The 24329-nt window shown below is 39.3% G+C and overlaps 1 protein-coding gene across 1 annotated transcript; it reads right to left on the bottom strand.

Annotated features, from left to right (window-relative positions):
• Positions 1 to 225: 225 nt before the first annotated feature.
• LOC133822455 (squamosa promoter-binding-like protein 16) lies at positions 226 to 3405 on the bottom strand. Its single transcript, XM_062254796.1, has 4 exons — positions 2975 to 3405; positions 1766 to 2198; positions 1289 to 1425; positions 226 to 1194 (listed from the first exon to the last, which is right to left on the bottom strand). Exons 2-4 carry the CDS (start codon positions 2014 to 2016, stop codon positions 515 to 517), a joined length of 1068 nt encoding a protein of 355 aa, XP_062110780.1. The 5' UTR covers positions 2017 to 2198; positions 2975 to 3405; the 3' UTR covers positions 226 to 514.
• Positions 3406 to 24329: the final 20924 nt, after the last annotated feature.

Genomic DNA, 24329 nt, shown 5'->3' with positions numbered 1-24329 from the left:
GAATTTTCCACAAAGCTGTTATTTTTCAGGGTCCATTCGTGCTTTTTTTTTTCAATGAGCACTTTTATTACCTTTAAGACTCGATATTTAAGCCTTGAGTTTAAGCATTTGATGCTGCACTTCATATCCAAAGATTCATATTTTAGATAACTATTCCAGCAAAAGAATGGTACTCTTTAACCTAAAGCAACCCACATCGACCAGTAAAAATAAAAAAGAAAAAGATAAAAAAGCTTCTATTTGTTTTGTAATGTCATGTCTCATGAATCAAGTTTCTTTTTGTATAGAAGAGGTACTCATAATTTGACATATATAATTTTTTTAACCTCAAACAATATATTAATGCTGCACTTATTTTAGAATAAGCAGCAAAGTTTTTAAGTTACTTATATAAGAAGATCTACATCAACATCATATGACATTAGACATTGTTATTTTAGTTTATGAAAATAGAGAGTGAATAGCTTCACCATTCGCCAGTAATATAATAAACCCAGCTAAGCTATTGTTCCAACTATGGTGGTATGCGATTCCCACGAAGAGAACTATATTGATGATGATGATAATGATGATGCCCACCAGAAGAAGACCCCTCAGGTTTAATTCTGAACATTTCTTGGCAATGGAAATTATCGTTATCACCACCTGTAGTAGCAGTAACCATAGCAGAAGTTACTGCTACTACTGGCTGATCACTCACCACCATTCCCAGGCCACTATAGTGCAGGCTTGCAGGGGGGAACAAGGGCTGCTGCCCTCGTCCACCAGTGGAGGAGTTTGGCTGCTGCTGCTGCACCATGTGGCTCAAGCCAGTCTCCTTTGTACCAGTTGGCGTGGATGATGACAGAAGAGAGAGAGCACAACTAGAGTCGACACTGTCCCGGTAAAGCCAGTTATTTGAGAAAAATCTCTGGCTGTTGCCACAGTTGTTGAATGCAGGGTTTGAATCCATGAGTGACTGAGTCACAGAAGAAGCCTCAGAGAGTGTGCAACTTGGGCTTTGTAAGAATGAGAATTCTTTCCCACCACCACCACCACTACTACTATAGCTTTGATTCAGTGATCCTGTAAAAGGGTTTTTTCTTATGTCACTGAACTCGGGTTTTGCAGTAGCTGCTGCAGCCATGGCCAAAGCAGAGCTCACTGCAGCATTTGGAAATGCTTGTGGATTGTGGAATGGTGAGAATCTTGTGCCTATAAGAATAGAATATACTCCAAAATTCATGAAAAAAGAAAACCAAGAATGAGTTCAAGAACATAACATTTCAACTAATGAATTTAAACCAACCTTGGTAACTTGAGATAAATCTTCCTGAACCTAGGGACATGGCTTCTGGTTGAGGCTTCCTTCGGCGGCGGTTGTGCCCATCAAGTCTTTTCCTGCAGCTTCGTTTTTCCTCATCAAACTCCCCCAAGGAATGGAACCTATAAGAATACATTCAGAACAAAGTTTTAATTAATGTTTTTTTGAAATTAGCTCCCCGCCCAACCCAACAATATTTAGAGGCCAAGAAACTATAGCAACTGCTATGTAGGTACCCAAGAGGAACTCGAACCGCAAACCATATGTCTGCCCATTTAAGCTATCCTTATTGGTTAAATAAAGTTTTATATTTGGAATTTAGAAAGACAACTTTGGATACAAAGAGGTAAAATACAGTGTTAATAGTCAGAGCACCATCACTAAAACTATCTGATTCATCTTCTTGTCTTTACTTCTCTAATGTATTAAAGATAATTCTTATCAACAATGATCTAAACTCACCTGCTGCACTGCTGGCAAAAGCGCTGCTCGCGGCCTCCAATCGTAACCTTTGGAGTCTTTGAGTGAATCTCACAGACTTTATGGCGTCTGTGATAGTCCCGGCATTTGCTAAGGTCTGAATTGCAGCCATCCACAAGGCAAGATGGGACTTGGATTCCATTGCTTGGTGGTCCTCTTGTTCTCTTCAAAGGCATTGAGGAAGAAGATGACTCCACATCAGAGGCCCACTTGAATTTTAATCCATCATCCATAATTGCCCAAGAAATCTCCTCTAGTGGATTTTTTTTTTTTTTTTTTGCTATCTAGTCTTAACTAGTCTTAAGCTACCAAAATCAGCAACCAAAGCAATGTTGGAAATGCCTTGTTTCTCCAATTCACAGACACCTCAGTCCATGACCTCTCTCAAATACTTAATAATCTTTAGTTCATTTTCCTGAATTTTATTGAACACTTAGTTATGACACATTTAAAAACAAAAACAAACAAAACTGCAAACTCCAAATGGGAAGTGAATGCATTTAGATTTTAATGGAATTTATAGCTAAATGATTAGGAGGAAAATAACTCAAGTAGCCATAGACTTGAGAAAGGTTAGGCATAGTTTTATGGCTACAAGTGCGTTTTGTCTCATCTAAACGCTAAATACTAGGATACGTGCGTTTTGTCTCGTCATAGGAGTCAGCAGCACCCAATCTTAATCAACCATTTTTTTTAATTATCATTAAAAATGATTAGTATTTATCATATATTCTTGAAAAAATTATTTTCCTATACAAAGTTCCTTGAACCCATCTGGGTTTAGGCTCCATCATGTACAAATCATATTCCTCTTGATGCAATCCCTATCAAAAATCTTATTACTGAAACTTTTATTTCTTCGGTTCAAGATAAAGTTTTTAGTGGCTACTACTGAGTACTGTTATTAGTGCCTAGTCAACCCCACATGTGATTGTGTTCTTAGAATTGTTACTGTTGTGAACAACTTCAACTTTAGTGGAAATGATCTTTTTTTTCATGAAATCATTCCAACTACGGCAAACATCATAGACCAAGTGAAACAAAAGATTATGCAATCTTATCATATAATGTAATCACATGACATTTTTTTTTTGGAAAAAAAATAAAGCTAAATTGATACAGAACCACAACCTTAAAAAAGAAAAGTAATGAAATGAGTCAAAGGAAAAAAGAAAAGGGAATCATGGGTACCTGAGAGAACCCCAGAAACGAGCAAGGAAGATGACCAAGACTTGTTTAGGTAACTATGTCACTATCCAATCGCAGAAGAAACTTTATTGTCTGAAAAAATAACCACTCGAGTACTTTGCAGCAAAGCAAGCTTGGTTTGGAGCTTATTATTTAGCCATTTTGTTCTCTGACAAACAAAACAGTTTAGTTCCTCTAAAGGAGGGGAGAAGTCAAGCCTTTTCCTATAGACTAAAAACAAGGCGAAGTAAGTGACAGTTTGAGGTCCTAGCTAATACCAGAACTGTTGAGAGAGCAAAAGTGAAGAATTATGGATAATGTATTCAAGAGAGAGGGAGAGAGGGAGAGAAAGAGAGAAAAAATAGCAAGTTGAGAGATCATAAAGAGTGACTATTATCTTCCCAATAACTCCCTTTCTTCTTTTAGACTTGTGGTGTTTGTGTTGAGAGTGAGTAATGTGTAAAGTAATACTAAAGAAATGAAGAAAAAAAATGAGTGGCAAAGAAAGGGACAGGGTGTTAGTTGCTTTCAACTTTACAAAGTGAGAGAAATTAAAGAAAAGTACACAAGGAGTGGAAAGTAAAGGGGGTATGGGGTTTCTTGTGTTTCACATTCCATGATGTTCTTCTTGGGTTATGAGCTACATTATTGTGGGAAGTGAATCACTCCCACTCCATTAGAGTTTGTCAAAACCCTATTCCTTATCCGTCTGATGTTTTGGCTGTAACAACAAATGACAATTTTTAGGTGTTTGAAGTCAACCTAACTAAGTGATTTTAGCCAATGGTTGAGAGTGAGACATGTGAGGGAGAAAGAGAGCATAAATGAGCTTTCTTTCCAACCTATATAGCCTATTATATTTGGGAGTGGAAAAAAGGGAAAAGTCTAGAGAATATTAAAATTGCCTTGTTTATTTTAGAATGGAAAAATTAGAAGAAAGAATTGGAAATTAGATTATTTATCCACATGCTATATATATTGAAGATCACCATGCATGCGTTGTCTGGACAAAATATGCCTCTCGTGGTTTTTTTTAAATGCTAGACTAAAATGTCCTAATTATGAGGTATATTCCATTGCTTTGAAAAGTTAATCTCTCCTCTTCATATCTTATCTCCTTTTTAGTTTTATTTATGAGTGTTATACCCAGATTTCGAGCCGTAGCAAATATGACCTCGAAAGCTGAGTTCGCATTAAATGGTCTCGTGAAGGTTTAAGGGTATGCTCTACGATTGTAAATCGGAGCCTGCAAAGTATGGTACAGACCTCGAATATGGTGACCTCGAAATGATCTCGATCTCGAAGGATAGCTCTGTGAGCCCCTCATCTTCAGAAGCAACTTCGGAGCAGGGATCTCGAGCTCGATATGCCATCTCGAAAGAAATGTCAGCTCGGGAAGTGTCAGCGGCTCGCACAATGACGTGAAGCCTTGGAGATACGCAATGACTACCTTGAATATCTACAAGTGTTGTAGATATGGGATATGATCCTCATTTATTGATGTAAATCCCCAAAAATCGTGGGATATTATTTAGTCAGTTATGCGTTTCCTGATCTTTGGGGAACGTTTCCTTCTATATCTGATTATTGGCATTTAAGGCTATTTATTTTTATTCACAAAAGAGTAACTACCCAAAATATGTGGGATAGTATTCTGCATCATTCTCTATAAATAGAGAAGTGATGCACCATTGTAAAGGACCGATTTTCTGATTCTTGAGAGAAAACTCTGGAGAATTCATGCTAAAGGATTGTTCAGAGATAATCTTGAGATTAATAACAGAGACTCGTGGACTAGGCAGATTTAACTGCTGAACCACGTAAAAACCGCGTGTCTGACTCGTTTGTTTGTTTTAGCCATTGTCTTTAATTGTTTACGTGCTCTCTTCTTTTATCTGTTGGCGAAAAACGGCGTCAACAGTTTGGTGCTTTCATTGAGAGCTGAACTCAAGCATCCATCCCTGAGAGATTCATGGCTACAAACAATCAGAACACTCCTGAAGAAAATTACCCAAGGCGTCCTGGAAAACAGCCAATGGAGAACCCGGACGCTGATGAAAGGAGTGGGTCCTCTGATTCCCGGGGACCACCTCCACAACCAAGGGATGAGGACATGTACTATAACCCTGAGCGTTATGTCCCTATTGTAGAATTGGAGAATCGGCAGCTGAAACAACTGCTGGCAGATGCCAACAAACGTAACGAGGAGTTGACTAGGATAGCCGCGGAGGCGCAGGTGGCTCAGCCCCCACCTCTGCGCGAAGACCGAGCCCCTCCTCCAAGGGACGTGCACGTTCCTCCCCGGAAGCCCCGTGGACGTCCACGAAAAAATGCTAACACAAGGAGGCCAGCTCAGCCTCCAGCACCAACAGAGCCATCTGCTCCTTCTAGGCCTCAGAGGAGTACCCGAGCTCGGGTCCCGCCTAATCCACCTGTGGAAGTGCCTGCAGGAACTGAGAACAACCAAGCTCCTGTCGAGGCTCGGACTCAGGTTCCTGGTAGCGCACCAAACGCAACCGGCCCATCTCGGGCAAATTCTGGACCTTCCAGGCCGAGGCAAGGACGGCAACCACCGTCACCTATACGGTTTCCTCCGTCTCCCATAAGATATCCTTCACCTCCCCGCAGGAACGCTCAACCTGGTCGAGATCAGGATCAAGGGCGTACAGGGGAGAGACAAGGAAACGGGGAGACGTTCCAGGGGCGGAAAGGCGCGCCATCCGAGAGAAGTCAGACGTCCCGATCTCGCACTGCAGTGACGAGGCGACGTAGAAAGGATCCACCACGAAATGACCGATCGATGAGCTTCACTAGCGATGAGTCCGGAGAAACAAGGTCTGTCAGTAAACACGACCGGGGTCGTAAAAATACTGGGAATCACAAGAGCCATCCCGACCTGCGCAATCACCTGAATCAGAGCAGGGGAAAGGGAGATCAGACAAACCCGGATCTTAGGAATCATCTGAATGGGCGTAGAGATCCCTCACGGAGACGCGAGCCTGGGATCGCGATTAATGACTATCAATTCCAAACACCGCCTAAGGACCCAGTACAAGAAAGGATCGATCAGCTCGAAAAAGCCTTTAGGCTTTTGAAGAATGAGCGAGGAAACGGTCGATATGAGGACTCTGATGAGGAGCTCGAGCCGTTTGCTCCCAATATTTCTAACACTCAGTTCCCCCAAGGGTTCCGGATTCCTCACGTCCCAGCGTTTGAAGGAAAAACCGACCCATGCAGCCATCTGAGTACATTCAACACTATTATGAGAGCTAGTAACGTGGGTTACGAGCTCAGATGTATGTTGTTTCCAACATCATTGGCCGGGCCTGCCAAGAGTTGGTTCGAGAAGTACAAGAGACATTCTATAACTTCGTGGGATCAATTGTCTAGAGACTTCAAGAAGCAGTTCCGGGCTATGGTGGGAGTCAGACCCGAAGCATCCACTTTGACTAACGTCCGACAACAACCAGGCGAAACACTAAAGAGCTACCTGACAAGATTTAATCTAGAGGTCGCCCGAGCTCGTGACGTGGATGACAGCGGGCACTTGATGGCCATCCGAGCTGGTGTTTTACCCGGGAGTGCACTTTGGGATGACATACAAGGGAAACCGGTGAGGTCGATAACCGAGTTTAACAGACGGGCGCAGAAATTTGTTAATGTAGAGGAAGCGAGGTCAACACTCAAAGCGACCTCGCAGACCGAAACTACAACGATAAACATTAACTCCGCCTCAACCTCGGTTGACCCTCTAGTTACACAGCCTGCCTCGGAGAATCCTTCCAAGAAAAAAAAAAGCGAGGGAAATAATCCCGAGGCTGATGGAGGAAAGAAGAAAAAAGGAGAAAGATATTTCTCCGTATATAAAGTGCATACCGAGCTCAACGAGTCCCGAGAAAACATATACCTGGCTAATGAAAACCAGGTCCCCTTCAGGCGACCGGATCCTATGAGGAATCAAAAATCCAAGAGGGACTCCAGCAAGTATTGTCGATTTCATAGGGACACCGGCCACACAACTGATGAGTGCCGACAGCTCAAGGACGAGATCGAAGGATTGATCTCGAGAGGTTATTTCCGACAGTATGTCAAAAACCAGAATACTGGACAGGCTACTGCCAGCCAGAGAGTAGCCGCGCTTCCGGCAACACAGAATAATAACTCCCGATCTCGGGATGAGGATAGGCCTCCACCGATAGATGGAGAGGACGTAATAACCATCTCGGGAGGTCCTCATCTCGCAGGAGGGGGCAGAAATGCTCAAAAACGATATGTGAATGAGCTGAAGACAGGGGACGGGTCTCCATATGAACCCGAACCAAGGGCACCAAAAAGCCAAAGGGTTGAGACTCAGCCTATAACCTTCACCGAGGAGGATGCCTCTCACGTCCAGTTCCCTCATCATGATCCACTCGTCATCACCCTACAGCTTGCCAACAAAAGAGTGCGCCGAGTTCTCATAGACAATGGGAGCTCAGTTAACATTCTTTATAAAGCAACCCTAGAGAAAATAGGGCTCTCCCTTCGCGACCTGAGGGCTTGTGCAACCACTTTGTACGGCTTTTCTGGAGAAGGAACCGCCTGTATGGGGTCCATTGAACTCCCTGTGACCTTGGGAGACTATCCAGTCTCGGTGACCAAGATGATGGAGTTCATGGTAGTAGAGTTACCATCTGCCTACAATGTATTGCTCGGGAGACCCGCCCTGGTCGGGCTGGGGGCAATTTCATCTGTAAGGCATCTAGCCCTTAAGTTCCCAACTCCAAGCGGGGTCGGAACATTGAAAGGAGATCAACTGGCAGGAAGGGAGTGCTACAGCATTTCCTTAAGGGGAAAGAAACAAACAAGCGCGCAAGCACTTGTTGTCATACAGTATAAAGACGGGACAGTTCTAAAAATTGACGAGGAGATCGATCCAAGGATTGAAGAGAAGATTGACCTCCAACCTTTGGAGGAGCTCGAAGAGGTTCAGCTCGATGAATCTAGTCCCTCGAAAAAGGTGAAGGTCGGGAAACACCTCCTAGACGAATCAAAATAGCAATTAATTTGCTTTCTGAAGAAAAACCAGGATGTCTTCGCGTGGTCCCACTCTGACATGGTGGGAATAAGCCCTAATATAGCGAGCCACGCATTGAATATAGACAAAAGCTTTCCTCCGAAGCAGCAAAAGCGAAGGCAGCTGGATGAAGACAGAAAGAAAGCACTAAAGGAGGAGGTGGACAGGCTGAAAGCAAATAATTTTATAAGGGATGCTTTTTACCCTGATTGGGTGGCCAATCCAGTGTTGGTCCCGAAACCCAATGGGACATGGAGGACGTGCATTGACTACTCAGACCTCAACAAGGCCTGCCCGAAAGACTGTTTTCCCCTACCGAGAATTGATCAGCTCGTGGATGCCACGGCGGGGCATGGTCTGATGTCATTCATGGATGCCTATTCTGGATATAACCAGATTCCCATGCATGCCCCCGACCAAGAGCATACAAGCTTCATTACGGATAAAGGGCTCTACTGCTACAATGTCATGCCATTCGGACTCAAGAATGCCGGAGCCACGTACCAGCGGCTCGTAAACATGATGTTCTCAGAGCAAATAGGGAACAACATGGAAGTTTATGTTGACGACATGCTCGTAAAGTCTCAACTTAACAAGAACCATGTTGATGACCTCGAAGAGTGCTTTGGCGTGCTCAGAAAGTACAACATGAAGTTGAATCCTCAGAAGTGCACTTTTGGGGTGTCTTCAGGGAAATTTCTGGGTTTCATTATCAACTCTCGTGGAATCGAGGCTAATCCCGATAAAATAAAGGCCCTGATCGATATGCCTTCACCTCGGAAGCATAAAGATGTTCAAAGCCTGACTGGCAGGATGGCAGCTCTGGGCAGGTTCATTTCGAAGTCAACGGACCGCGGTCTCCCGTTCTTCAACTTATTGAAAGGAAGTAAAAAGTTCGAATGGACAGACGAGTGCGAGCTAGCCTTTCAAGAGCTAAAAAGGCACTTAGCCGAACCACCTATCCTATCGAAACCTGAGACGGGAGAAGTACTGTTCTTATATCTCTCAACAACTGAACACGCGATAAGCGCGGTGCTCGTCCGAGAGGAAGAGAGAATACAGAAACCCGTCTACTACATCAGTAAAAGATTACTGGGGGCAGAGTCAAGGTATCCACTGATGGAGAAACTCGCCCTCAGTATGATCCACTCATCTCGAAAGCTCCGCCCTTACTTTCAGGCACATCCTATCCATGTACTGACAGATCAACCATTAAGGCAAGTCTTGTCCAAACCAGAGGCATCTGGTCGACTCCTTAAGTGGGCTGTTGAGCTCGGACAATTCGAGATCACCTACCATCCGAGAACAACCATTAAGGCACAAGCGTTGGCAGATTTTATAGTAGAGTGCACCGGTACAGCCGACGACGAAGTAACAACCACGGCCCACGAGCTGTGGAAACTTTACGTCGACGGGTCGTCAAATGAAAATGGAGCGGGGGCAGGAGTTATTCTGATCACCCCTGCAGGGAGAAAATTTCACTCTGCATTAAGGTTCGGCTTTAAAGCATCTAATAATGAAGTTGAGTACGAGGCTTTACTGGCGGGACTACGAATAGCAAAGGAACTCAAGGCCAGAGCTATACATTGCTACAGCGACTCTCAGCTCGTAGTTAATCAAATCTTGGGAGAGTATCAGGCTCGTGGCACAAAAATGGCAGCTTATCTGGAGAAGGCAAAGTACGCATTGGAGTTTTTTGAGTTTTATGCAATCGAACAAGTTCCCCGAGAACAAAACTCAAATGCAGATGCCTTAGCTCGGCTCGCCACTTCCACTGAAAATGAGGAGCTGAATGTTGTACCCATAGAACATCTGTCAGCACCCAGCATTACTGAGTCAGACAAGGAAGATGTGTGCATGATCGAGACAGAACCGACCTGGATGAGCCCGATCGTTGAATACCTCGAAAATGGAATTCTTCCCAAAGATCGAAGTCAGGCTCGGAAACTAATGTATCAACTTCCTCGTTACACCATCCTGGATGGAAGGCTATACAGAAGAGGGTATTCCATGCCATTGCTCAGATGCGTGACTCCCCCCGAGGCAAAGAAGATTATTAGAGAAGTTCATGAAGGGTTTTGCGGAGATCATACCGGGGGGCATAGCCTATCCAAGAAAATTATACGCCAAGGATATTTCTGGCCAACCATTAAAACGGATTCTTTCGAGTTCGTAAAAAAATGCGACAAGTGCCAGAGATTCGCCGCGATACCCCGAGCTCCACCTTCCGATCTAACCATGTTGACGTCCCCATGGCCTTTTGCGGTATGGGGCATCGACCTCATAGGCTCACTCCCAACTGGCAAAGGAGGAGTAAAGTATGCTGTGGTCGCGGTTGATTACTTCACAAAATGGACGGAGGCTGAACCATTGGCGACCATAACTTCGAAGAAGATCCTGGATTTCGTGGTAAAGAACATCGTATGCCGATATGGAGTGCCAAGAAAGATTGTGTCTGACAACGGAACCCAGTTTGATTGCGACTTATTTTCCAACTTTTGTAACAAGAATGGTATAATAAAGAGCTTTTCGTCAGTGGCTCACCCTCAGGCGAACGGTCAGGTCGAAGCCGTTAATAAAACTCTCAAGAGTTCCTTGAAGAAAAAGTTGGAAGAAGCAAAGGGACGATGGCCTGAGGAATTACCCCAAGTCCTTTGGGGATATAGAACTACAGCTCGGACATCAACTGGGCATACCCCGTTTTCTCTAGCATACGGCTGCGAGGCAATGTTGCCCATTGAGGTCGAAATTCCGACAATTCGAACTCAGATTTACGACCAAAGTTCCAATCATATTCAGCTCGAAGAAACCCTAGACTTGATCGAAGAAAAAAGGGAAGAGGCTCAACTGAAAAATGCTGCTTACCGGCAACGGACCACGAGATATTTCAATAAGAGGGTTCGAGACCGAAAGTTCGGAGTGGGAGACCTGATTTTGAGACGAGTATTCTTAGCAACCCGAGATCCAGCAGCAGGAGTACTCGGGCCAAACTGGGAAGGACCATACCAGATAGAATCAGTCATCCGCCCTGGCGTATACAAACTTGCAAGATTAGATGGGAGCCTCATACCACGAGCATGGAATGGCGAACACCTGAGACCATATTATCAATAGTGAAGGAGGTGTCGCCCGTAACCATGATTTTCTGTACTTAGTTTGTTTTTGAATTTCAAATAAAGGGTCTACTTTGTTTCACATGTAATTTATTTTTATTTTTGCAATCTCTCTTAATTTAATAACCTATGGTCACACTCATAGGATATTAAGGGGGCATCATTGGTATACATACCTCCAGCTTAAAAATAAAAAAAAATAAAAACAAAAAAGTATTTGGATATAACCAAATACGCGAGCTTAGATAGTTCGGACTTAACCGAGCGAGCTTAGATATTTCGGACTTAACCGAGTTATCAAAAACATAATATTTGGAAATAACCAAGTACACGGGCTTAGATAGTTCGGACATTACCGAACTACCAAAAACCAAAAACGTTTGGAGTTAACCAGATGTGCAAGCATAACAGGTTTGGAACAAACCAGCCAAATTATCGATCAATGATAAATGGGAGCCTAAACCCATCACGAAATATGTCGAGATCGAGGCTGGAACATCTTAAAATAGTTTCGAACTCATAACCTTGGAGCTAAGATACTAAGGATGAGGAAAAGTGACTAAAAGATTAACCAAATCATTCATATTACATGCCATATAAGTACTTTTTAGTTCATGGTTAAAGTAATGTACGACCTTGATAAATAACGAGGTCGGAAACGGATAATTCGAATAAACTATGCATGAATGCATCGAATTTCGAGCCTAAATCTAAACTATGTTTGTATGAATTAAATAAACATAACTCATCAATGCAAGAAAAATGTAAAATATTTCGAGCCAAGAAATGTAAAGCATATAAAGAAATTGTGTCAGCCTTGTGGGCACAAATTTAAATAGTTACAAGAATGAGGGGACGCAGCCCCGATAGCTGATCTCTCCGAGAACGGATTTAAGAAAGAAGAGTATCCTTGGCCTTCTCAGCATCAATATCACCAGACCCTCCAGGACGAATAGCATGACTACCCTGCTGGGTCGCCTCTCGAGCAGCTGTACTTTCCAAAAGACGGGCATTCCACCGCTCAACATATGTGGCTTCGAGAGGACCCAGGAAGCTGGTGTCAAGATCGGCATTGTCGGCCCAAAGTTTGTACATGGCCTGATCGACCGCTTTCTCCCTCAGCTCCTTAGCCTCATCCAGGAGGCGGGTCTTCTCGCTCTCCATGAAATCGAAGGTTGCAAACTTCTCCTCTTCGAGCTTGGCTTTGGCCTTCTCGAGCTCAGCGTTTGACTTTTCAAGCTCCTCGAGACGGGTCTTCAATCTTTCAATTTCAGACTTCTCCTCTTCGAGCTTGGCTTTGGCCTTCTCGAGCTCAGCGTTTGACTTTTCAAGCTCCTCGAGACGGGTCTTCAATCTTTCAATTTCAGACTTCGAGTCTTTGAGCTCGTCAATCATCTTCAGCTCGAGATCCTTCGACTTTTGAGCCAGATTTAAGCTCGTCTGCACCTCGTTGGTCAGCTTGTAGTTGAGTTGCGCTGAAACAACAAGGGCCTGAAACACAAAGAATGAATCAGAAATATAATCAGAGACATGAATACTCTAAGACATAAAGAGTGTTTGAGAAGGCTACCGCGGCGGAGAGCTCGATACTCTTCTCATAAAGAGTGTTGCAGTCCGAGGCCTTGCGCACGAGGTCCCAGTGGTCGGCACCAAAGCCAGAAAAGCTCTGACCTACCCGAGAAAGGACGTCCGAGCTGAGAAGCGCCCCTTCTGCCCCAGCGGTGCCATCAAGTACATATTCCTCAGTATGAGTTCGGGCCGTTGGCAGCTGAACCGTCGAGGTAGAAGGTTTCTTCGGAGGCCGAGCAACTATTAACCGGGTATCGGTGGGAAGCTGAGAGATGGATGCAGTTGAGCCTGACCCATCGACCTGGGCAGTCGGCTCCTTGGAGGTGTCCGCAGTGATCTGGGCCGTGGGAGTCGTCTCGTGACGTTTAGGTACCTTGGACTGTCGATCGGGCCTCTTTGGTATCCTCGGGCGTTTGCTTTTCTGGGCGCCAGCTCCCCCATCACTAAAGAGCACGGCGTCGAGGTCGGGATTCATGGCACCTGCATAATGGCAGTGAGTTAAACAAAGATAATAACTTTGGGAAAAGGTGTAAACCAGTTGAAGAAAAAACCTAACTGAAACTTTCCCCCGAGCTTGAGCTTGGGGACCATGAAATTCCCCCGTCTTCAGAAGAGGCGGGGGGAGGGCCTTCCCTATAAGTTGGTGATAACCTCGAAAGGTCCCTATAATCATTGGTCCCATACTGCACAGCTATCCCATTCCACATCTCGTCCGTGGTATACATAGTGTCGTATTTCCCGAGCCCACTGTCAAACCTATGGACACAGTCATCTACCCAACTCCATATGTAGAAGTGGTATCTATCCTGTGGGCACGAGACTAGTCTATTGGGCCTGTGTTTTAATAAAGTGGGGGACCACATTCGCGAAGTAGGAAGGGTTTTACCTCCACCGGAGTCCGAGCTCGAGGCTTCATCATTGGCCTCGTTCCCCGACCGCGGACTTCTCGAGCGAATTGGGAGAGATGCTTTCCTTTCCCTCCTCGGGGGAAGGATGCCTGTGGGCAGAGGCACTTCCTCCCAGCGTTCGTATTTTTTACTGGACCAGTCAGAGGTTGACTGGCCCTGTCCCAACAAGCCACAAGCTCGAAGCTTGTCCTCATGTAACAGAAATGAAAGAGACCTCCTGCCATAAGGGAGTCGGAGCAGGCTCCCTCTGTGCTCCTTCATTGTCTCGTCGGGGGTGGGACGCTGAAAGTTAGCTGAAAGGCGAGATACATTTCAACTAAACATGGATACAAGGACTAAAGATTCGAGCTCAAAAATAGAAAGTAACGAGAATACTTACGAATTCGCCTAAACGAACGATGTCGAGACGGGAACAGACCGTCTGTCCAGAAAAAAGCCCTTTTGAAGTCAGGGGGATGGTTCGGAAGGTCTTCAAAGATTTTTGTCTCTTTGGGATAGCTCGAAAGATAGTAAAAACCATCTCCTCCCCGAGCTCGGGAGGGATTACTCTTCAAACAAAAGAGGTATAAAATCTCTTGGGGTGAAGGTCCTATCCACCCCAGCTCGTGGAATAAGGACCTCAGGGCAGACAGCACCCTGTATGAGTTGGTGTTGAGTTGGAATGGAGCCAACCCAACGAAATCGGTGAAATCTCTGAAAAAGGACTTCAGGGGCAGCAAAGCTCCTGCCTTTAGGTGTTCCTGGCTCCAGGCCGCGTACTTCACACTGGAATCACGGCCCCCAGGAGCGAAGCAGCTCCGTTCATGTCTTGTCGGAGCTCGGCAGTTCAGTGTGTCCAACGAGCTAAGGCCATGAAGGGCCAGGATGTCAGTTATCTAGTCGGAGGTGGTAACCGAGCTCTGGTAGAACTCGGCTTCAAACATCTCCCTCCTAGGCTGCGAAGACGAAGGCTCCGCCATTAAGGAAAACTGAAGTTCCCCCGGATGGTATGCTACCGTGACTTTTAACGCGGGGTCGAGGGGAACTGGCCTAGGTCCGGGGTTCGGCTCCGGATAGATGGCTTCCCGAAGGACCCTTCTCTTCTTTTCGATGACCTCGTCAATCTGGCGGCGATAGTGGGCTCGGATGTCTTCTTGCTCGCGTGCGATCTCGTACTCTTTAATCCGACGCTGGTTCCGAACAAAGACCGATTCCGGGCTCGGAGATTTGGGCTCGTAAGGGATTGCTCGTAATGACCCCCACCGTCTTTCCAGATTCTGTGACATCTAACGAGAAAGAAAAAATGGTGAGGGCCATGCATGCAAGGATCACGAACTCGATAAGATAAGCTCGGATAACTAAGGGCAAGAAACTAAATATTAAGACCCTCACTAAAGAGTCAGAGCGCGTGTTCCACAGGGAAGAAAAAGAACGTGGATGATTTTTTGAAAATCCCGAAGTTCAAGGGAAAGAAAGGTGGCGGTTAGCCAGGAAAGGGCTTTTTCGGGTTTCGTGTAATTGTCAAGAATAAGGGTTTTTACCCGAAAACTTGGTGTACAAGAAACATAGCCTAAAATCTTCAAAACCCAGAAAGTTGAAACCACATTCAAACGATTGAATCTGAATATAAACCAGAGACGAACTTCCAGAGTGAAAATCCAGAAAGCCTAAAAACCTATCGGTTCAAACCCTCCTATCGCATCATGCTAATAACGTAAACTAACATACACAGCAAGCACAATATAAAAGGAACAACAAAAATGGCGTACTTACACAGTAATGGGGAGTGCAGCGAAATCGTCGAGTGGAGAAGAGGTTGCAGGAAAGAACTCACTGAGTCGTACAAACCAGGATTCTTTTGTTTCTTCGGCCTGGAAAACATGCAATGAGCATAAACTGTGGTAAGAGGTTTAGGGAGTGTTTCTTTTTTCTGGTCTGTGATGAGAAAATGTGAAGAAGACGAAGAGGGAGTCTTGCATAAATAGGTGGGAAAACTGAATTAATCAGGAACGTTGATTGAAATCCTCAACAGATCGAATGGAGGGGAGTCGATGATAAGATAGCGCCGAAAAGCTGTCAGACGAACGATCGTGGGCATGTTCCCAGGGTACTCAAGTACCTAAAGTGAGCAATACCCATCTGGCACGTGTCCGTTTTTAAGAGTGTGACGGTATGGTTCCCGAAAAGAGTAGTTCAAAAGTTTCCTTCTCTTAGGATTCGAACAAATACTTTTGAGGGGGCAAAATGTTATACCCAGATTTCGAGCCGTAGCAAATATGACCTCGAAAGCTGAGTTCGCATTAAATGGTCTCGTGAGGGTTAAGGGTATGCTCTACGATTGTAAATCGGAGCCTGCAAAGTATGGTACAGACCTCGAATATGGTGACCTCGAAATGATCTCGATCTCGAAGGATAGCTCTATGAGCCCCTCATCTTCAGAAGCAACTTCGGAGCAGGGATCTCGAGCTCGATATGCCATCTCGAAAGAAATGTCAGCTCGGGAAGTGTCAGCGGCTCGCACAATGACGTGAAGCCTTGGAGATACGCAATGACTACCTTGAATATCTACAAGTGTTGTAGATATGGGATATGATCCTCATTTATTGATGTAAATCCCCAAAAATCGTGGGATATTATTTAGTCAGTTATGCGTTTCCTGATCTTTGGGGAACGTTTCCTTCTATATTTGATTATTGGCATTTAAGGCTATTTATTTTTATTCACAAAAGAGTAACTACCCAAAATATGTGGGATAGTATTCTGCATCATTCTCTATAAATAGAGAAGTGATGCACCATTGTAAAGGACCGATTTTCTGATTCTTGAGAGAAAACTCTGGAGAATTCATGCTAAAGGATTGTTCAGAGATAATCTTGAGATTAATAACAGAGACTCGTGGACTAGGCAGATTTAACTGCTGAACCACGTAAAAACCGCGTGTCTGACTCGTTTGTTTGTTTTAGCTATTGTCTTTAATTGTTTACGTGCTCTCTTCTTTTATCTGTTGGCGAAAAACGGCGTCAACAATGAATATATACCATTTTGCTTGAAAACTCACTTACATTTTTGTAATTTCAATAATACGAATTACATTGATGTATTTTATAAAAATAATACAAAATACCCCCATTTATAAAAAACTTGGTCATAAATAATTTTAATTAGACAATAATATCCCTTATATATTTACTTTTTTTCGAACTTGTAAAAATATTATATTTAACTATTTTTTAAAAAATAATATTTTGTTTAAAAACTATTTGAAGAAATTAATAATTTTAAAATAAAAAATAAATTAGAATCTTAATTATTTTAATAAATTAACTTCTAACAAATAATTGATAGAAAATATTTTAATGATAGAAATTTATTTAGAAAAGTAAAATAATATTTGTTTTAACTTGAATAATTTTTATAAAAAATATCTTTATAAAATGTTTAAAAATATAAAAATAATCTTAAATAAAAAACATTATTATCTTAACATGTACCGTGTATTTTAAAGACCAATTTTTTATCTAAAATCTCCTAAGTTGGTAAGACCATCTCCAGTGTAAGATGCAAAAAATAGTGTTAATTTAGTATAAAAAATTAATAAATGACATATTTAGCACAATTTTTATAATTGAACTGTAATACAATAGGATGAAAAATTGATATAAAAAAAGTGTACATTTAATGACAATGATAAATAAAATACCAAAAATAATAAGTAATGACAAAAAAGCAAATTAAAATGTGAACATTTATTGACAATAATAAATAAGATACCAAAAATAACAATAAAATAATAACTAATGGAAAAAAAAAGTAAATATTTATTATTAATCCAAATTTGTATCATGCTATATTTTGATCTAAATTTTATTACCTTTAAGCATGTGATAAATTTTGATCTAAATTTTATTACCTTTAAGCATGTGATAAATTTAGCACAGCTTTTAGTGTACCATTGGAGAAACTTTTATTTGAAGTATGTTGTATTTTAGCAATGTATCATACATTAATATATGGTCTCTAACTAATTCGTAAGCATTTTCAAATTAATTATCCTTCAATTTAAATCTGATTTGAACCCATAAGGAAATTTGAGTTTTTATGCTTAATGAGGGGTTATAAGTCAAAAAAAATGCTAGGCATTTAAATCATTTCAAAAAAAATGTCAATTCTTTTGACAATACCCAAAATACCCCTCTCATAATTTTTCACATTCACTTCCTTTTCTATCTTCCCTCCCTCTCCCCCAACCTATTCCTCTCAACTCCCTCTCTAGAAAAAAAAAGCCATGGGTAATGTAAAAATATAATAGAAATCAATGTAACGGCAAGTATTCTTACTTAGGACACTAAAATACTACATTTTGAACAAATCTGGGCATGATTTTTGGGTTTTTTTTGCGATTTTTTTTCAGATCTGAAACTTTGAAATCTGCAGAAAATCGACGTGGTTCGATGGTGCTTAATTCCATCTCGATGGGGCCTTCAAAATCAAGATTTTCATAAAAAAAATCGATGTTGTTCGATGGTGTTCGATGCGATTCTTACAAGATACGTAATCTTTCACTCGGGTGCCCGTTTGAGGTGATTTTTTTTATTTCTTGTATTTTTTCAATATCTACACGTCTGAAATATGTATATATACATTTGAAAAATATAAATCTTGAAAAAAATGACAAATGCAAAACATACCTCGTGTTCAAGATATGTTTTGGTATGTTTTCAAGTTCTAAACTTTGAAAATGTGTATATGAACATCTTAAACGAGTAGATCTCAAAAAAATACCCAAAATAAAAAAAAATCACCCCAAAAGGACACCCGAGTGAAAAATTATGTCACTTACAAGAATTGCATCGAACCACCATCGAACCACCATCGAACAACCATCGAGCAACGTCGATTTTTTCATGAAAATCTTGATTTTGAAGGGCCCATCGAGGTAGCATCGAATACCATCGAGCAACCATCGAGTTAGGCATGATTTTTGAGTTATTTTTCATATCTGAAACTCTGAAATATGTAGAAAATTGACTTTGCTCGATACCAGCTCGATGGAGCCTTCAAATCAAGATTTTCATGAAAAAATTGACGTTGCTCGATGGTGGTTCGATGGTGGCTCGATGGTAGTTCAATGCAACTCTTGTAAGAGACATAATTTTTCACTCGGGCGTCCTTTTGGGGTGAATTTTTTTTTTTGGTATTTTTTTTAGATCTACTCATTTAAGATGTTCACATACACATTTTCAAAGTTTAGAACTTGAAAACATACCAAAACATATCTTGAACATGAGGTATGTTTTGTATTTATCATTTTTTTCAAGATTTACATTTCCCAAATGTGTATATACACATCTCAAACGTGTAGATTTTGAAAAAAATACCCAAAATCAAAAAAAAAAATCACCCCAACCAGACACTCGAGTGAAAAATTATGTATCTTGCAAGAATCGCATCGAAACACCATCGAGCAACATCGATTTTTTCATGAAAATCTTGATTTTGAAGGCCCCATCGAGATGGCATCAAGCACCATCGAACCACGTCGATTTTCTACAGATTTCAAAGTTTTAGATCTGAAAAAAAATCGCAAAAAAAAACCCAAAAATCATGTCCAGATGTGTTTGAAATGCAGTATTTTAGTATCTAAGTAAGGAATACTTGCTATTACATTAAGTTCTTTTATATTTTACCTTACCCATTTTTTTTTTCTAGAAAGAGAGTTGAGAGGAATAGGTTGAGGGAGAGAGAGGGTAGAGGGAAGAGGAAGTGGATGGGAAAATTATAAAAGGGATATTTTGAGTATTGTTAAAAGATTTTGCATTTTTTTTTAAATAATTAGAAGCCCTGGCATTTTTTTTATTTATGACACCTCATTTTTTGATAAAAACTCAAATTTCCCACTCATAATTAAAGATATGTTCGAATTATTTTTAATATATTTAATTGTATGATTTTCATCATGATTTGTTTATTCTAACTTAAAACCAAATAAAATCAATTTTTTAGGTGTTTATTTTTGTTTTAAATTTTACTTTGTGATTATTTAAGTGGGATAAAAAATTACAATTACGTTGAAAGCAAAAGTTATTGTGAAAAAAGATTTATTTCCAATGAGTTAACTAATAATGTTCTAAAAAAGATTGAGGGAGCATAAAATGATATTAAGTATAATGAAAGGGACAAGATCTAATTTGGTAGATGAGTAAGAATAGGGGGAAAATAGAGAAATAATTTGGCAGTTAGTAGGAGAGAGAGTGGGGGAGAAAAGATAGTAAAAGACAAAATAAATTAAAAAATTTATAAAAATGGACATGAACTAATTATCATTATAATCTCATCCACATAAAAAAAAAAAGGTCAAAAGGAAACTATTTTCACTTATATCACTTCAATTAATTTTCTATACACTTTATTTTCTTTCTTACCAAAGGTAAAGGTAATGTTAGTCTATTTCGATATTCGGATGCCTTTAGACCATCTCAATTATAGTTTTTTTTTTCTTTTTTCTTGATGGTCCAAGTCCACATGCATGATCATTGATTAGTTTAGCTAGTTAAGGCCTGTTCGTAGATTAGGTCGAAATGAAACTATAATAATGTAAGCTAATGCTTCTGCTACGATTAAATTATGAGTTTATATGAAATGAAAATCACGTGCTCACAAATAGCGTGCCTTATTAATTTTGACAATGACAATATAATAGTCTTTTTCTTTAATTTGTCTTCTTTATCTATATTTATTATACCGAATTATCTTTCCAAGATAAACTACAAAATTAAATTTTGGCATCAGCACCTACGAACAACAGAACTATGGCAGGCTAAAAACAAGTACACAAGAAATAAATACAAACCTTTTTTTCCCACACTCATGCTTAATTCCTTATAGATAAATACAAAATTTGAATAAATATTTTTATTTTGAAAAAAAAATAAGGTAATTATTAGAGATAAATAATTATATTTATTTATTAAATTAGAATTTTTTTTTAAGTTTGTAATAAGTATTAAATGATCATTTGTTATATTTTTTTTTATGTTATTTCACATCTATGACATTGAATCACAATTATAAATAATGTCATAAATAGTATCTATTCATTTTGTTTGGTGCTAAATCTAACACTATTCATATGAGAAGATAAGAACACTCTTTTGCAACATTCTTTATAATTTAAAGAATCAATCAAAATAACCACTAGGTTATGTATATCATCTTCTTTTCTTTTTTTTACATTAACAACATTATTTCACCACATTTAAAGCACAATGTAGATTCTTTAAACTATTTTTTTTTAAATTTACCATGCATTCTCCTCTCTCTTCACATTGTTTTTATAAATAAAAAATATAATATTTAAATGATGTAAATAAAAAAAAAAATTTGATGTATGATGCAATGTAAAAATTAAAAGTAAAATAAAAAAAAATTATGATATATTTTAAAAATAAGAATAGAAAGAATATGGTGAAAATGCACTTCAAAGGCTGTTGCCACTCAATTTTTCATTTTAATTTTAGGGAAATTCTTTAGTCCCTCACTTGTATTTGATGGACTTAGTCTTTCATTAATTTTTCAGTCATTGGATCCATGGTGGATGGTAGGATTGTGGTGTTTGGTTGAAGATATATTAAAATACACATATATCCATTCATATCCTTTAGCAACCGGCTACCTTTTGCATATAATTTTTTTTTAGTTATATTTTTGTGAAAAAAAAACTCTAAAAAACAATGTCCTGAAATCTTGCTCAAAAAAAAAAATCAAATGATTAGTGGGAGTGTGTGATCGTTTCTGTTAAATTTCTTGAAGAATAGGTCGATTGTCGTCGCTGATTGGTGATACAGGTCAGGTACGCAAAGTTTGGAGGTTCGAGCGTGGTGGATTTCACTCATCGTCGTTGGTTCTGAGTATATTTTTCAATCATTTCTTCTAAATCGAAGAGTGATTGGAGCTCTTTGGCATACTAGTAAGTTGTGAAATTGTTTTGGGCAGACAATAGTGATTCTCTTTTTCATATACACCATGAATGTGTAATAAATCCACAAATGGAGAAGATAATGTATCTAAAAGTAATTTTCATTGCTGAATTTTAGATGGCACTCTCTTGTTTTTGTATTGGGTATTGACGAGTGAAAATTTGAAGACTATTTATTTAGGTAATAGGATTGAAAGATTGTTGTTAGTGAAGTTTTTAGAACGAAAAAAAAAACCTTGATTCAGAATTATGGAGAAAGCTTATAAAGATTTTGTTTTCTTTTGTCTGCTTCAGTGAAGGCTTTAGTAAGGAATTTATCATTTCAAATTTAGTCATTTAGTTATATCCAACTTATGCAATTAGCTTAAATTTGTTGAACTCTAGTTCTCAACCCATTTTTTCGTTGTGTTCCACTTCAGATTGTAAGTCGCTATTGTCCATGGTTGTCTCCGCCAGATTTGTGAGGTACGTGTGTTTGTCTAGTTCTAATTTTATTAAATCTTTGTCAAAAAATTAGTATTTTAATTTTGATTTATATGTGTTTAAATAAACCCCAGTACTCTAACTAAATTTTTGTTGATTATAGATATTCAATGACTTTGGTTTCGGTCCTCTTAGCCTTGGTGAAGTACCTGAGAACTTGGAGAGGTGTAAAGAATCTGACTATTTTCATGGGCTATGTTTGTTGTTGTAAGACTTTCAAGTTCAACACCCCACCAGTTTGTTAAATTTACTCAACCAAACTTATGTATAATTTTTATGGAAGCAAATATATTGGAAATTTAAGATTAATAAAAGTAACACCAACTTACTGCTATTATGTTGCTATTTTCATGAGGTTGGTTTTTAAGTTTCAGGTATTGCTTCATGCTAATATTATTTTGTTGCATATCATCTTCATGTGATAATATGTGAATTGTTTATATTGAGTGACAAATAGTTTTATGTATTTATATATGTATGAACACACACATAATTAGGTTATCTTTCTATTATTATTTTTTCTTTTTCAGGTTCTTGGCATTAATCTAATTTAAAGATTTGATACAATAAAGATGAAACATTAGAGGTTAAACATGAATGCTGAGAACAGAGGTGATGAAGCAATGGTGCTAGAAAAGGTTAAGCTTCTCTCTTTAAAATATTAGCTAAATGAAATGTTCATTTATTTAATATTCCTATTATTTATGTGCTTTATAATCTTTATAAGTGATGTTGTAGGCTTAAGGTGCTTCAATCACTCTTTTAGGCCTTCTTTTATTTATTTATTTATTTCTTTTGCATTGTAAGTATAGATCATGGGGAGTTTTGTTGTAACTAATTTCAGGCGATTTATTTCAATGTTTCCAGCTTTTTGTGGTTGTGACTTCGAGAGAGCATGTGCAAGTAATCATATTTTGTTGTTAGGAAATAAACAAACATCCAATAGATTTGATTGCATATATCTTAGATTGATGATAAAAGTTTGCAGATTGATTTCGATTCGCTGCTTTAATAAAATATATATATGTATATATTAGTGAAACTCATAGTGCATTATTTGTTTGTTTTATGTCATATCAGCAGCTTTGCTTCTTAGTTGATTAATCAATTTCAAATAGAAAAATGATATGTTCTTTTTATATTGTTATTTGTGTACAACAATATAGATGGTAGGATTAAGATTTGATCATGAGTGCATCCCAAGAGATCAAATGTTGATGAGGTTTGTACTTCTCTAACTCATAATCTCATCTTTTTTATTGTGTCTATACAATGTATAGATGTGTTTCCCCTGAAATAATTAGCAGTTTCATAAATATATAATCACATACTCTTTGTCATGTTAAGTTTCATTTGTTATTGATCATTTTTTTCCTTTCATTTTTATCATTACTTTCATCGAGTTTTATATTGTTTAACTAACTTGACTTGAAATTATGTACATTGTAAAATTGTCTTTTGGCTCTTCCCAGAGTGCGCACTAATGAACAATTTTGATATACAAATTATGCAAATTAGATGCAGTCTGCATTCCTCTACGTCAACTTATTGGACTAAAATTTTCATCATAATATCATGTAAGGTTAAAATCTCTTAACTTACTATTTGCTCCCAAACTTTCTAAAATTGGACTTAATCACAGTTCAACGGTCACAACAGAAAGCAATAATAACTGCAGTTTGAGTATTTGGCAGTTTTAGTGAGTGAAAACGATCTTTAGACTCAAGTTGGTCAATAGATTATATTAATAGCTTTATAGAGAGAATATGTAACTTAAATATCATCTTGTATTCAACATTGACAAAGGTTATACTGAGTTCTTGTATTATGTTGATGAGAGTTTGAAAAAAAAAAAAACAAAGTTCTTATTCAGATTATATAACTTTGTACTGTGCTCGATTTGTGCTTACTAAAGAGTGTTAGTCTCATCCACTCGATTTAGGTCATACTTTTTTGAACCAAGTAAATTTCTTATGTTGTTAACATGAGTACCATTTATCTAATTGGTCGAAAATGTTGTTAACATGAGTACCATTTGGTCGAAAATGTATTGCTAGTGCAATGTTGTCAACATGAGTAATGCAGCTAATAAAACTCTCTATGATGATCATGAGACAACTAAGGCTCATGAGGTGTGCTCATTGGATTCTAGTCATTGTTGGTTTTTTTTTATTATTATTACAATAATAAAACCATATTTACTTCAATTTTTTTTTTTTACTTTCAACTATAACATTATTACTCACCAGTCAATTAGATATTACTTACTAGCATA

This window comes from Humulus lupulus, chromosome 3 (genome assembly GCF_963169125.1).
Source record: "Humulus lupulus chromosome 3, drHumLupu1.1, whole genome shotgun sequence".
Lineage (NCBI taxonomy): Eukaryota > Viridiplantae > Streptophyta > Magnoliopsida > Rosales > Cannabaceae > Humulus > Humulus lupulus.
Note: the sequence above shows the minus strand (reverse complement) of the source record. Positions and strands in the feature narration are given on the sequence as shown.

Coding starts and splice junctions, on each gene's coding strand:
- LOC133822455 (XM_062254796.1), bottom strand. CDS start 2,016: ATGGATGATGGATTAAAATTCAAGTGGGCCTCTGATGTGGAGTCATCT. Junction 1,426..1,765: donor TTTTGCCAGCAGTGCAGCAG/GTGAGTTTAGAT, acceptor GTATTCTTATAG/GTTCCATTCCTTGGGGGAGT. Junction 1,195..1,288: donor ATTTATCTCAAGTTACCAAG/GTTGGTTTAAAT, acceptor CTATTCTTATAG/GCACAAGATTCTCACCATTC.